This window comes from Mobula birostris, chromosome 3 (genome assembly GCF_030028105.1).
Source record: "Mobula birostris isolate sMobBir1 chromosome 3, sMobBir1.hap1, whole genome shotgun sequence".
NCBI lineage: Eukaryota > Metazoa > Chordata > Chondrichthyes > Myliobatiformes > Myliobatidae > Mobula > Mobula birostris.
Genome location: NC_092372.1, coordinates 25,186,552 through 25,200,081, shown reverse-complemented (window position 1 = coordinate 25,200,081; position 13,530 = coordinate 25,186,552). Strand labels below are relative to the sequence as shown.

The window sequence follows — 13,530 nt, the reverse complement described above, 5'->3', positions numbered from 1 at the left end:
TTGATACTTTGAACTTTTGAACTCTGAATTCAACAAGATCCAGGTTGAATTTAAATAAGGATCCACTTTGAAGGACAAAAAAAGCAAAGGAAAATTGTCAATTACTCAAGGAGGGCATGAAAGAAGTAAGAATTGATACAAATAGAGGAGACAAAATAGCACCTAAAATTATTGAACCAGATGTTGATGTTGAAAGGCTGTTAATCTGTTGTCATGGATAAATTCTTAGAATAGTTTTGCAGAGTAACCACAAATGCATATGAGCTGGATGGAATGCTGGGGAAGTGGGTGGCTGGGTGAGGAGAACATTTCCAATGTCAATGCATTCACATGGTATTGTATCAACAAGAAATATCAGTTTTATTTTTGCCAAAGCAAATTAATTCACTTTAATATCAAAGCAATACTTTGTATCACCAAACTGATTTTGAGTAACATGATCCATTTGGCACTGGACAGAGAACAAATATCTTTGGCATATGCCAGACACATGGCACATGCCAGTGAATATTTAACAAGTTCAATTACACAAATATATTCCAGTTGACTAGCTGGCATTCACTTTCATATGTGACTGAATCAGGAGAGGATAAGCCTCAGTAAGCAAAGATCACTTTCCACTCCTAAGTGGAAATATCGTGCTGTTTGATATGATTCTCTCTTGAAGGACCTCATATTGTATTTTTAATTTATTTCTTCCTTTCCAAGAGATGATTTTAAATGATGACTATTGTCATTGATTTCCGAGATCATCTCATTTCCATTTAAACACTGCACAATTAAAAATAATGCCCTTACTCTTGAGTTTTATGTCTTGGGCAAGGTTTAATTGATGCGGTTTGTGGATTGGACTCTGTAGTGTTTTTGGTTACTCCTTTTTTTTATTGCTATTTTGATCGGGGTGGACTAGCTATTTGGCCTGCAGTCAATGAATGAGAGAGCTAAATTGAAGGATATACTGGCTTTGGAGGCAGTGCAGAAGAGGTTCACCAGGTTGATTCCAAAGATGAGGGGGGTAGACTGGGACTGTGCTTGCTGGAATTCAGAAGGATGAAAGGAAATCTTATAGAAGCATATAAAATTATGAAAGGGATAGATAAGATAGAGGCAGGAAATTAAGTTCCACTGGTAAGTGAGACTAGAAATAGGGGACATAACCTCAAGATTTGGGGGAGTAGATTTAGGATGGAGATGAGGAGGAACTGCTTTTCCCAGAGAGTGGTGAACCTGTGGAATTCTTAGCCCATTGAAGCAGTGGAGGCTACCTCAGCAAATATATTTAAAACCAGGTTGGAATGACTTTTGCATAGTAGGGGAATTAAAGGTTAATGGGAAAAGGCAGGTAGGTGGAGATGAGTCCATGGCCAGATCAGCCATGATCTTATTGAACAGCGGGGCAGGCTTGACAGGCCAGATGGCCTACTCCTGCTCCTATTATATGTTCTTATGTTTCAAGGACTGTGGCTTGATGTTTCATATTCTGAGTGCTTTTTGCTTGCTTGTTGCCATTTGCGTGATTTGTTTCCTTTTTTTTTGCATGTTGGGTGTTTGATGTTTTCCTTAAGTGGGTTGAATGGTGTTTCTTTGTTGCCTGGCTGTCTGTGGGAAGAAGAATCCTAGGGTTGTATATGCATACATTCTTTGATAATAAAAGTGCTTCATAACTTTTGAACTTTAGCTTTTATTGGCCAATGCTATTACCGATTCTTGTCACAGAAGTCCAATTGCCAGAGGCTTGTTGTATCAAAAATTCTCTGAGGATCGTCACCTTGTCCTGGTGGAGAGGCTTGTGAGTTCCTGAGATCCTCAGACCGATGTCATCTGGCAGTTAGCTTCTGGTAAGATCAAGTGGGAGGTTCCAGACAAAGAGCGAGCCAACAAGACCACAGAAGTGGAGCTGGCGGAAGATGATGACACACCACAGAGGCAGTGAAGGGACTCCAGTCATCATGCATTCCATGCCACTGGACTCTGTCCTAGATCTGTCAAAGACTGTGTGGTGGCTGCCCATGCATCAGCCTCCCCATGTTAAACAAGTCACGCACAGGCACTCTCCATTAAGAGAATAACCCCTTAGGAGACCATCATGCTCACACTACCAATGCTGTATCAAACACTTAATGACACTAAGCTGCTTTTCATAACTGTAACAGCTCTCAGCATTGGGAAAGGTAGGTGCATTCCAATTAGATGAGAAACCAAGTTCAGGAAACTCCAGTGGCGTTTCAGCAGTCGTGGAAACTCATTACAAGAAATGTTCGGGTAGTGATAGGGGACATTGGGGAAGAGACTGGAGTCAACCATATCAAAGGATGTGGAGTGAAAAGAATGAAGGCGGATTCCTTACCATTGCTACATTAACTCAGGTGTCTTTCATGACTTTAATAGACCACTTACAATGTATTGTCACAATTATCTTAACTAGTTTGTAACCAAAGTAAAAAGAATAGGAAGTGAACAGACTCTATCGAAGAGAATGAGATGAGATTAGATTGATCCACAGTAGAGCAGAGCTACGAGGACTTGATGTTTCAATCCCTATGGTAAATTGGCACTCCCGATGTTGGCAGTGGGTTTAGAGTGGTGGCAAGGAGGGAGGGTAGGTACGTCATCGGGGTCATCAGCTGGGCACCCTCCTTTGACGTTTCGTGTGTTCAGGCGAGCAAAGAAAAACAATTTTCCAGGGAAGTCTAGCAGATTTCCAAAGTTGAATTATTGACTGGCCAGGCGACCTATCAAGTCTTGTCCATGTCTACAGACTTTCATAACTATTTGCCTTACTAATAGCCATCAGCGTAGACACTTCGGCCTAGCTACGCCCTTCTCTTTTCTTCACCAGGGTGCAGATGCTAAAACCTTGGTCTTTGTCCCGTAGACAGGTGCCGTCATCTTCCATTGGGAGCCGGGAAAGGGGCGGGGCTACTGTCGGAAGTGACGCAATAGCAGGAGCCCAATAGCAAGAGCCACGGCCGTGGGGAAAAGCTGATTGCTTCATTGTTGCGCTGTTGGATTCTCACGGAAACTCTCGGTCGGAAACGGTATGTATCTCCGTGAAAAGAGGCGACAGCGGAATTTTTTCGTTCTTTTCTTCCACTGAAGCCCCGTCATGAGTTTTATTTGTATTCGCCTTCATTGGTCATGTATTCGGGCCTGTGTAGCGAGGGAGGAAACCAGCGCACTGGTTGAGAATTGAAAGGCGGTCGCAGCCAATGGCAGCGGTGGCTCTGCGAGTTGCTGGGTGGGTCCGCCAATCAGTTGGATTGAGGGGCGGGACCTCCGGTTCTTCCTGCCGGACTAAGTACGTTCCGTTGAATAAAATGGGAGCTGGCCCGAGAGCGGAGCCGGGGAATGGGAAATAAGGCATAGGTTTCCCTGCCGATAGGTCGCAGTTGGCACCTCGGTGAAATGATGCGGGAGGATGTATGGTGCTAGTTTGGACCCCAGGTCACACTTACATTTCAAGGGATTATAAGTGTGTGTGCTCTGGTGGCGTTCAGACGCAACGTGTGCCCACGGGCGGGGATTTCATCCAGGTCAGAGTGACCACATTACAGTCCCGCAATACTCGACCCCAACCACGTGTGCTGCTGCTCCCAGCACATTTTTATGTCCCTCTCCTCTCGACTCCCACTTTCACAGCAGATTAGGCCACTTCGGTTCGGCACTCGCGTGTTACAGGTTTTATTAGTGAGGCAATGAAACTAGCAGTTTGCAATTTCATCTTACTTTCGAGAAGTGTACGAAACAAAAGTCGGAAATTGTCCACAATGAATAATGTATTTCTTCTGCCTGTTCAAATGAATGGCGAATACTGGCAGGCCAAAAGTAATTGCAATGACATATGAATATGGGGGAAGAGGAAAGAATTGGCTCATTCTTATTGTGCCTTTGATATATAGTTTTAATAGTCATACATGTAAAGTGATAATATTTCAGAATAAAAGCTTGAAATTTGATCGTTGATTTCTTTCAAATGCCATATTTTATAGATCTAAGGTTAAGCACCCCTCCAAGTATAATGGCAATTTCCATATTAAAGGCACTACATAATCTTGAAGGCAAATTGATGTGAAAAATATTTCGCTGTAGGAAAGGTTACTCATTCTGATTTAAGCATACACTCCTAAGTTCTTCAATCAATATCAAGGTCCAGAAAAATAAGTACTGAGTGGTGGTTTTATTTTGGTCCAGGGACTTCAAGACTTATCTCCATCAGTTGTTCTATATTATAATTGCATTTTATATTTTGCTGTTAGTCAATCTTAAGTTCTTCCCAAATATTTAATTTTTTTCAAATTTTGGAAAGTTAATTTAAAAATGCTTTTTCTAATAAAATATACCCAGATGCCTAAGTCAAGGGAAGTTGTTTCTACAAGCTCGGACAGTGAATCGGATAGTGAAGTTGATCAAAAGGTAGGAGAAAAGGAGTGTTATTGTGAAAAGTGTCTCTGTCGGGTATGATTGCTAATTTCAGGTTGTTTGTATTAAAATATCTTCAAGATGTTTCAGCTCTTTAAAGGTCATTTATGTAACGACTGTAATACAGTATGATTATAGTACAATAATCTCATTTCAAGGCAGGATATTATTTGATGTGCCATCACTCAAATCATAAATTGTTGATGATGTGAACGTGAATTGGGGTTATTTTAATACAAAATAGATGTTTTACTACCTGGTAAAATGTTCCCAATGCTAATTCATCATTGCTGTACAAGACTTCAAAAGGATTCCTGGTCTCGGACTAATCTGCGTACTAAATAGGTTAACGTGATTTTATTGTAGTTAATCTTTGGGGATCCATGATTTATATCTATAAATATTAGATTTCTGTTAAGGCTCAGGAGAAAAGGTATTCTATCCACTTGGCTGAACTAGTTTCAGAACCCCTGATCTATTCTTTAATTTTTCTCCCATCTACACACAAGCTTTGCTGATGTACATTTCTTGTGACCTTAAGTTAGTTACATTATCCAGGTGAGGATATTTGCCACGCCTGAAGTATACATCATTTTTTTTTTGTCTGAATATGTAACTTTATTAGGGAAACTCAGAATTTTCTAGATGAGTGTAATGAGTACATGATCCAATATAATGCAGACGTAAGTGAGAATTATAATTTATTCTGATCTGTCTAATTTCTTCTTGAAAATTGAAGAGATGCTGTATAATCGTCTGACCTAGTTTTACACCACATGGCAAATTAGCTGTGCCTTTTTTTTGACTACTTTATTTTATAACTGGACTTTCTCTACAGGCCAAGAGAAAGAAGGCTGCTGCGCCAGAGAAACCAGTGAAAAAGCAAAAGAGCGGTGAAAGTTCTGGAGGTTCAAAATGTACTAAAAGTGACAAAGATGATAACCTATTTCAGGTGTGTACTTTCGAGAAATCTGAAGTATATCAGTACGTTGTGAATAAGGTGGAAATGGGCTGTTTGGGCCACCGAGCCACTGCTAACCATCAAGTACCCACTTGCACCGTTGCTGGTGTTGGTTGTCTGTTGTATCCAACAATAACAGGAGACCTGTGCAGGATAGTTTTTAAAGTGAAAAGGCTGTTGCACTGGGGCAGTTCTACTCTGTTGACCTCAGAAGTCTGGTTGTCACAAGCTGGGGTCTTCCTTGGTTGTAGTAGATGACCGTGATTTCTGTGCCTTGTCATGCCCTTTGCTCTCCAGGAAGTGTTGCGGAATTGCCTTCCTGGCCATTGGATCTCCGTGTTGATCCCATCCATCCTGTCCACTAGAGCTGACTTCACATGCTAGGACGGGCATGTCTCTATCTCACTGGGGTGAGAGGCCTCAACTAGTTCAGCCCGCCGATCGAAGTGGTATACTGGGCTGTGGCCACTATCAACATGAAGCAGCTACTTTGAGTTACAGGTGATAGCTGGGTGGCCAGTGGGGCCCAAATTTGAGTGAGCTGCCTCAGAATGGACTCAACAAGCCCCTTCACCAGAGGTGCTCCTTACCCTGGGACTCCCCATACACCCATTTACACTATTCTGACATTAATCCCACTTGTTTCAAAAATCCCCATCAACTTCCCCTTATTTAAACATTGGAGACAGTTCAGTGGCCAATTAACCTACAAATCTACATGTCTTTGGAAAGTGGGAGGGACACAGAGCACCTGCAGCAAAGCCACATGGTCACAGCATGGATGAGACTGACACAATGAGCTCTGGGGGTCAGCAACTCTACTAACTGTGACCCTGTGCTACCTATGTGGTTTATTCTAAATACTGACTACTAGGAACTACTGGTTTAGTTTGCAAGAAATGCAGCTTATCAAACCTATGTGACATTCCTTCATGGCATAAGGGTATTTTACTCTTAGCTTTATATGGTTATTATTAAGTGAAGCTTGGATGTTTACTGGTAGTTGGCTTTAGAGTCCAGTTTAAGAAACGAGCTGTGTGGTGGAACCTTGTGTCTTATCCATTTTTCAAACAACACCTATGTTTTGCAGTGAAGGCCTGCCAATTGAAATTTGAGGTGTTCGTTTTTTTTAAAAATATGATGTGCTGACATTATCCTGTAATCATTTGATACGATACAGGACTTAAATTTTTTGCTTGAGTGCATTGGTAATCAGAGTGGTTAAAATTGTGACCATATACCCAGGAGGATTGTTATTTGCATGTTTAAGTAACCGAGCTGGTGCAAATATGACTCATTTCAACCTCAAGTAAATCTAAATCAGTGGTTCCCAGACTCTTTCGGGTTACTGTCGTCTTGATTCCCAGGCCACTTCTGAAAGCCGCCCTCCCTTTCCGGCCATTACATAAAAAGTACAAAGAATTTTGATTTATGATGCACAGTGAGAGAAAATAGGAGCTGAAAATTGCAAGCAGTGACAAATAATTGCAAAAATTATTCAAATCTATTTAAAGGTACAAATAAATTTTTAAAAATTTAAATTCAATTAAAACAACTTTCATCAATAATTTGAGAGTGTACATTATTAGTCCATCTATTCACTACATTGCTTTGTCACCTTTTGGTGAGATGGATGCATTTGGTACATCAGGCTGAATGTCATTCAGTAGGGAGTCTCAGATCCCCACATTCATAAATTTGCAATCTGTTTTGTTGCTTGTGAAGAGGTTAGGTGATTGCACTGAAACCGCACTCCACTAAGTATGATGTTAGAAAAGCAATGAAGAACACCTTGTCCTTTCTCCACAGTGCAGGGGTAGCGTTCAGAGATTTCTTTCTGCAACCAAAATCTTATTTGCACCTTGGCTTCAGTTCTAAGTAGTTTTGTATAGCACAGTCAGCTCTTCCTCCATTACTTCCTGTTAATTCCTCATTATAAGTCTTCAGAAATGGATTTATGGATTTATTAGCCTATCTGGAATTGAGATCAAGGGAAGATCCTGAAATCACTCTGATGTTTTTAAATAGCTTGTTCAGGTTGGCACAGTATACTTGAAGATTAACCTGTGGTGTTTCTTTCTCTTCCAACTCAGAGGCTTGGAATTTAGTAAAGGTCATGAGGGCCATTGTTACACTCAAATAAGGTTAACTTCAACAGAATTATGGAGATGACTGATTTGTCTTTGATAAGATTCACATCATTTCCTTGCATTTGAAGATGGATTTCATTAAACTTTGTGAATAATTCTGACAAATGAACAATGTCATGCCTGATATTCTTGAATTGATTACTGAATGAAGCATTTGAGTCTTCAAAGAATTTTATCATTAAGTCATCTGACTTCTGTGTGTAACTGCGTGTTCAAACTCATCATTCTCTATACAAAGTTCTCAAAATAGTCGAGAATTTTAAGCACGATTTTACCACTGTCATAATAGTAGTTAATGACTCATGCAGTCGATCACTTATAGATTTTTTGTGATGATGTTATCTGTGAATTACACAATGAATGGTAAATATGTTACATACAGTTTTTTCCAAGAAAGTAATAGCCCGGCGGAGCTGTCCTGACATTGGTGCCCCATCTGTTGCATAATCAAGAGTGTTGGTGAGCGGAATATCCTTCTCTTTTGAAAAATGCTCAACAACTTGAAATATTGACTTTCCCATTTGTTTCTATTTCTAGTCCCCTTGCAAATAACATCTCTTGAACCATGCTTTCATCTTTTATGAAATGAATATAATGCCTGTCAAAGTTAACTCATCCAACTGCAGAGTAAATTCTTTTGTTTTAAGTATGTTGCACAACGTGTTTTCCACATTCTCAGACATCTCATCTATTCATCTTTGAACAGAGTTGTCACTGAGTGGAATCACTTTCATTATTTGTCTGGTTATTAAAGCAAACTGTACTCAGAACTTGCCTTACTGCTGGCTGAATCAGTTCTGTAATTGTGTGGGGCTTTCCGGATTTAGCAGTGGGCAATAAAATGTTGTATGAAGCATGCAAAACTGTCTCTTGGGTTGTAAAGTCCTGGCACTGCTTCGAAGTGCTTTCCATTTCTGAAAGTCTTCACAAAGTGACTGCAATAAGTCAAGTTCTTGTTCACTTGAGCATTTTATTGCCTCATTTGAAAAAACTTTCAGCAATGCATTTTGGTTATTGGTTGCTCGGTGATATCAAATCCATATTTCAGGTATTCCACACTGCCTGGAACATAAATGTTGGCCCAGATCAGAGGCGATTGTCGATTCCGGAAAGCAAGTGAAATCGGCAATCGCCTCTGATCTGGGCTGACATTTACGTGCTGGGAGGCACCTAATTAATTAGCTTGTTTATTTGGGCTTTTTTCTTAAAGATGTACTGGGTGCGTACCGGCTACCGCTGTACCACTGCATGCTTCACGGCCCGGAGGTTGGGGATCACTGATTTAAGGCAGAGGTTGATAGATTCTTGATTGGTCAGTGCATGAAGGGATACGGTGGGGGGGGGGGGGGGGAGGCAGGAGATTAGGGCTGAGGGGAAAATAAATGATGAAATGGCGGAGTAGATTTAATGGGTCAAAAGGCCTAATTCTACTCCTGTAGTTTATGGTGTAATTATGAGGCATTTATAATGAGTAATTCATTCCTTAAATTAAACCTGTAATCCCTCTGCTGCCACCCCTGCTACCGAGCACCCAGCTCCCACTGCCTACTTTATCTTTATTGCCCCTTTAGAAACTGATATCACTCACTTGCGGAGCCACTGATCAAGATTACTCATCTTTTTCAGAGCTAGTTCCTCTTTGGTTTAGTGTAGAGTTGTTGTGGAGTGTTAAGGGAGTAATAGCCTATCATAAGATTATACAATTTACTCACAATATTTGATTTGTACCTTGGACACTGGATGGTAACTATCTGCACAATTAGACTAATAATTAAAATATTAAAGTAAATTCAAATTAAAATTATTCCAAAACAGTTAAACATTAAAGCAAGCATGGTTTTAAGAATGTAATTTATTCGAGCCTCTTCCTGTTGGCCACACAAGTGACTGGTGTTTCATGTCCTGCATCAGGTCTCTTTTGGCTTAGGAGTCAAAAGTAGAATTGGCAAGCTCCTGCTTTGCCTTTTTGTGTTCCAGTAGTCGAATGCAACTGGGAAATTGCCAGCTGGACTCAGCCTGCATATTTGGAATTTCCACATTTGAATGATAATCCCAAATTTGCTACTAATTGTGAGAGGAAGCACTGGGAATTCCGTTTGATACTGCTGGCATGCCAACCAAAATTTGAGCCTATATAGATGGAATGCTAATATTTGGCTTAATTATTTTTTAAAAATTCTGGTACTTCCAATTTTAAGGTATATTTGTAGCATTATAATGAAAGTGGGAACTATACAATTGGGTCTACTTTGCATTCCCTGTATATGATTACTTAATTATACAGTATCTTTTGGTGAAGGCAGCTGTGTTTCTTTTCAGTGTGTGCTTGAGAAACTAAATTGCTCACCTCAATTATACAGGATGCCAAAACCATTGGTTATTACCCTGGTTTTTGGGCTTTGTGAAAAGAGTGATTTCTTGTATAATTGGGACTAATTTCAGCTGCATCTTTAACAGATTGGCAAGATGAGGTATGTCAGTGTGCGTGAGTTCAAGGGCAAAGCCTTAGTTGATGTCAGAGAATACTGGATGAACCAAGATGGTGAAATGAAGCCTGGAAAAAAAGGTAAATATTTGCAAAATAAGTAACAGAGGTGCAACTTTAAACTAATGGATTACATTAAGGTTGTATGTGTAGAATTGTCCATCAGAGAACTAGTGTTGCACCATAACCTTAACGTATTTTGATATCATAGATCTTAACCATAAGCTCGCAGCGTACTATTCTGTTCTATTAGCTAGTTATTGTAAAAATAGCAACTGCCATGTTTTAATCTATTCTTGCAGTTTTGTCATACTTGTAAATTATTTTTCCCAAGGACCTAATTCCTTGAAGGCTGCTACTTAATACTGACTGTCTTGTCAGTGTGCATTCCTAATTTTAATTTTAATGTTGTTTCCATGTGCCTTTTTTTCTTGATTACTTCTGTGAGAAGGGGTCTTTGTAGTGATCAGAATTGTTTGATCATAAATTGACATTTTCTCATGCAAACTGATTAATGGGTGGAGGAAAGAGTTTTTACGTTTGTTCCACCTTAAACTAGCTGAGGTATTTGGATAGTAAATATAATAAATTGTTGCCATTATAAACTTTTATCCGGCATCTTGCCAATGTGGGTCCAATTCTGTCCTCTTAAGCTGAGGACGCATTTGGATCCACTTTGCTTTGAAAGTACGTGGCAATACCTAGCATAATGAGAAGCAAATTAGCAAGCTGCTGTAGAGGAGATTTTCACTTGAAATTTTTTCTTATTTCAATGTAATGCCTCCAGAAGGAAAATTGATTGAGGTTAATAATTATAAAATGCTGTTTTTTTTTAATTGTTTGTTCTGTAGTCTTGCTAACACTTGTTATGTTTTTCAAATTTAGGAATCTCTCTATTACCAGACCAATGGAATCAACTGAAGGAAATGATTCCTGACATTGATGATGCACTAAAAAAATTATAGAGTGTCCATCTGAAGACGTACCCTGCTTTCGTCATTGAAACTGTCTATCTTTAACATTTGTTTTCTAAAAGGAATTAAGCTTTGTACTGTTCATGTGACTGTTTTGTTTATGCAGCACATACGCTTTCATTTTTAAAATCACTAAGGGGTACTCTAGAAATATGAGATTTGTTTTTTAGTGTGGAAAAATGTTTTTTGATGGTTAACAACTGCCATATCATGTCTTTAAACTGTTGCGTATATTATCCCCAGCTAGTACTTTTGAAAACAGCTTCATGAATTTGTTGCTTTATCAAGATCTTCTGTTAGGGGTCCAATTGCTGAAATCTCTGGCTGTATCAGATTGACAATTTTAGCTTTCCCTTGTGGGTAAATCCATCCCAAGTGTTGCAATAAGTTTTCAAGCCAGGAAGTCCATGGTTTAATTTGTGATTGGTGCTGTTAGCTGAGCAGATCTCACTCACCCACAACAAAATTCAGATGCTAGTTTTCCTCAGTGCCCTGCTATAGGAAGGGGAGGGGGTGTTTGTTATTCAGTGTTTCCACTTGGGACCGTCTTTCGCAGTCAACTTCTGGAAAATGAACCTGTTAAAATCTAAGGGAAGAATTAAACATCTTTTGCTGTCCATGGTAGGAGCCGTTTAAATGATTTCACTAAACAGATTTGCATTAGAGGGTTGACATTTTGAATAAGCTATCAAAAACGTACTTGTCTGAGATCTGCTCTTGTGTTTTGAATCCATTCTAAAGAGTTTTCAAGAAGGGCTGAAAATGCATGTTAACAATGCTATGGGTTTAAATTAGTGAGACTGTTTAAATTTTCGTTGCTGTAGTTGTACTTTAGAACATCTGTGAGCTTATGATCCAGATACGCATTTTGTTAGAATGGAGGAGGGTGGGTAATGTTTAGCTTCTCCACGTACTCTAACTGTGCTTTTGTGGAATCCATAGCTGGAATAATTTAGCTATGAATTTTTCAGGCTTTGTTGGACTTGTGTGAAGTTTTAATAGCTACATAATTGGTTAGACTATAGGAAACTGGCCCCATTTAGTTGACTGAATAGCAGTTGGTTTAAAATATGATCAAAGACTGACATTTGGTCCACTGTTCACCATTTCTATGGTCTCTGAAACAGCGTAACCGTATAAGTGTTGGCTATTTAGGAATTTTAATCTGAAAAGTGACTGGCTAGACATACCACTCTAAGGACTCTTAATTACAGTACTTTCATGAGGTACTAGCCTAATTTAATATTTTCAATATGCCTTTTGTATTATTTCACCATATTTGCCCACATTTCTGATCTGTATTGAAATATGGTAAATTAAATAAAGCTGCAGCAATTTGATTGGACTTTGTCTTTAATGTCAATTTGCTGAATTTTTGCTGAAGAGTTGTATATCTTATTTGTACATTCTGTGATTGCTTTCATTGCTGTTATGATTCAGAAGATCAGATTGTTGATCTTAATTAATAGTATCTCGGCACAGACATTATTTGGAAATTAAGCCAAAGGTGAATTAGTGTAGGTCACTGAATTGAATGCCAATGTGAGATATTTGCTTTTTCAGATTCTTGTAATCTATAAAATAAATGCAACTTTGTCTCAGTGATGCTATAATTGGATGTATCAGTGCTGCCTCTATAAATCAACAAATTGACTTCTAGTTTCATTTCTATCAAAAGACTATGAATTAAAGTTAAAATGGGAAAACTTTGTTTTCTGACAAATGATTACGTACTTGGCTACTTAAATGTCATTTACATTTTGTTACAGCATTTTTCACTGCAGAGCTAAATGGGGTTTAAAGGGAGGGATAATTTTCCAACTCTTTGAAATTACACAAGTGATTGGTCAGGGTTGTGTGTTACTTTCTTGATCTTCCCAATATAATTATGTTCAGAAAAGTGCTATGTACCTACCAAGGTGGAGTTGGTCTTAGTGTGTTGGCCCCACCTGTTTAAATTGCATTCATAGTAGTTTTTATAAGAACATTGAGTTATGCTGACTTGAATTGCACCTGTTACAATAAAATCATTTGTTTGTTTTTGCTTAATTATAATGACTAATGTGTCTGTTTAAGTTAACAACTAGTTAAACTGATTCTGTTGGAATAGCTTTTATTCTCATTTCTTTTTAACCTTAGTCCTGCTTCCTGTTGTAATCAGTTGGCTAAAATCTTCATCTGTTAAATAGGTTCAGTATTTAAGCCAGAACTGATAAAGTAATTACTGTAGTTGATAGCAGCTCAGGATTGGACAGAATTTGCTTAAACAGCTACAAAATGAAATGGTTTAACCATCAATAGATTTGCAAATCTCTGTACAGGGGACCCTTACATTTTAGGAGTGATTCCATTTCCAGCAGAACTGCATCATGCGCACATGTCTCAAGAAACACATTAGGGGAAGTTGTTTTATTTAACAGATTCTGTGAGTGAATGTGATTTTTATCACAGATTTTTATGTTGGGTATGAATTCTGTAAGAATGAATTTCAGAATCAGGTTTATTATCTCCAGCATGTGACATGAAATCGGTTAACTTAGC

General features: G+C 38.8%; 1 protein-coding gene across 2 annotated transcripts; it reads left to right on the top strand.

Moving 5' to 3' along the window:
* Positions 1-2,928: 2,928 nt before the first annotated feature.
* LOC140194932 (activated RNA polymerase II transcriptional coactivator p15-like) lies at positions 2,929-13,038 on the top strand. Of its 2 annotated transcripts, none has more exons than XM_072252351.1 (5): positions 2,929-3,038; positions 4,345-4,413; positions 5,258-5,371; positions 9,988-10,096; positions 10,901-13,038. In XM_072252351.1, exons 2-5 carry the CDS (start codon positions 4,345-4,347, stop codon positions 10,978-10,980), a joined length of 372 nt encoding a protein of 123 aa, XP_072108452.1. In that variant the 5' UTR covers positions 2,929-3,038; the 3' UTR covers positions 10,981-13,038. The 2 variants fall into 2 exon arrangements, with proteins under 2 accessions (XP_072108452.1, XP_072108451.1); XM_072252350.1 differs by lacking the exon at positions 2,929-3,038 and adding an exon at positions 3,325-3,533.
* The last annotated feature ends 492 nt before the right edge of the window (positions 13,039-13,530 follow it).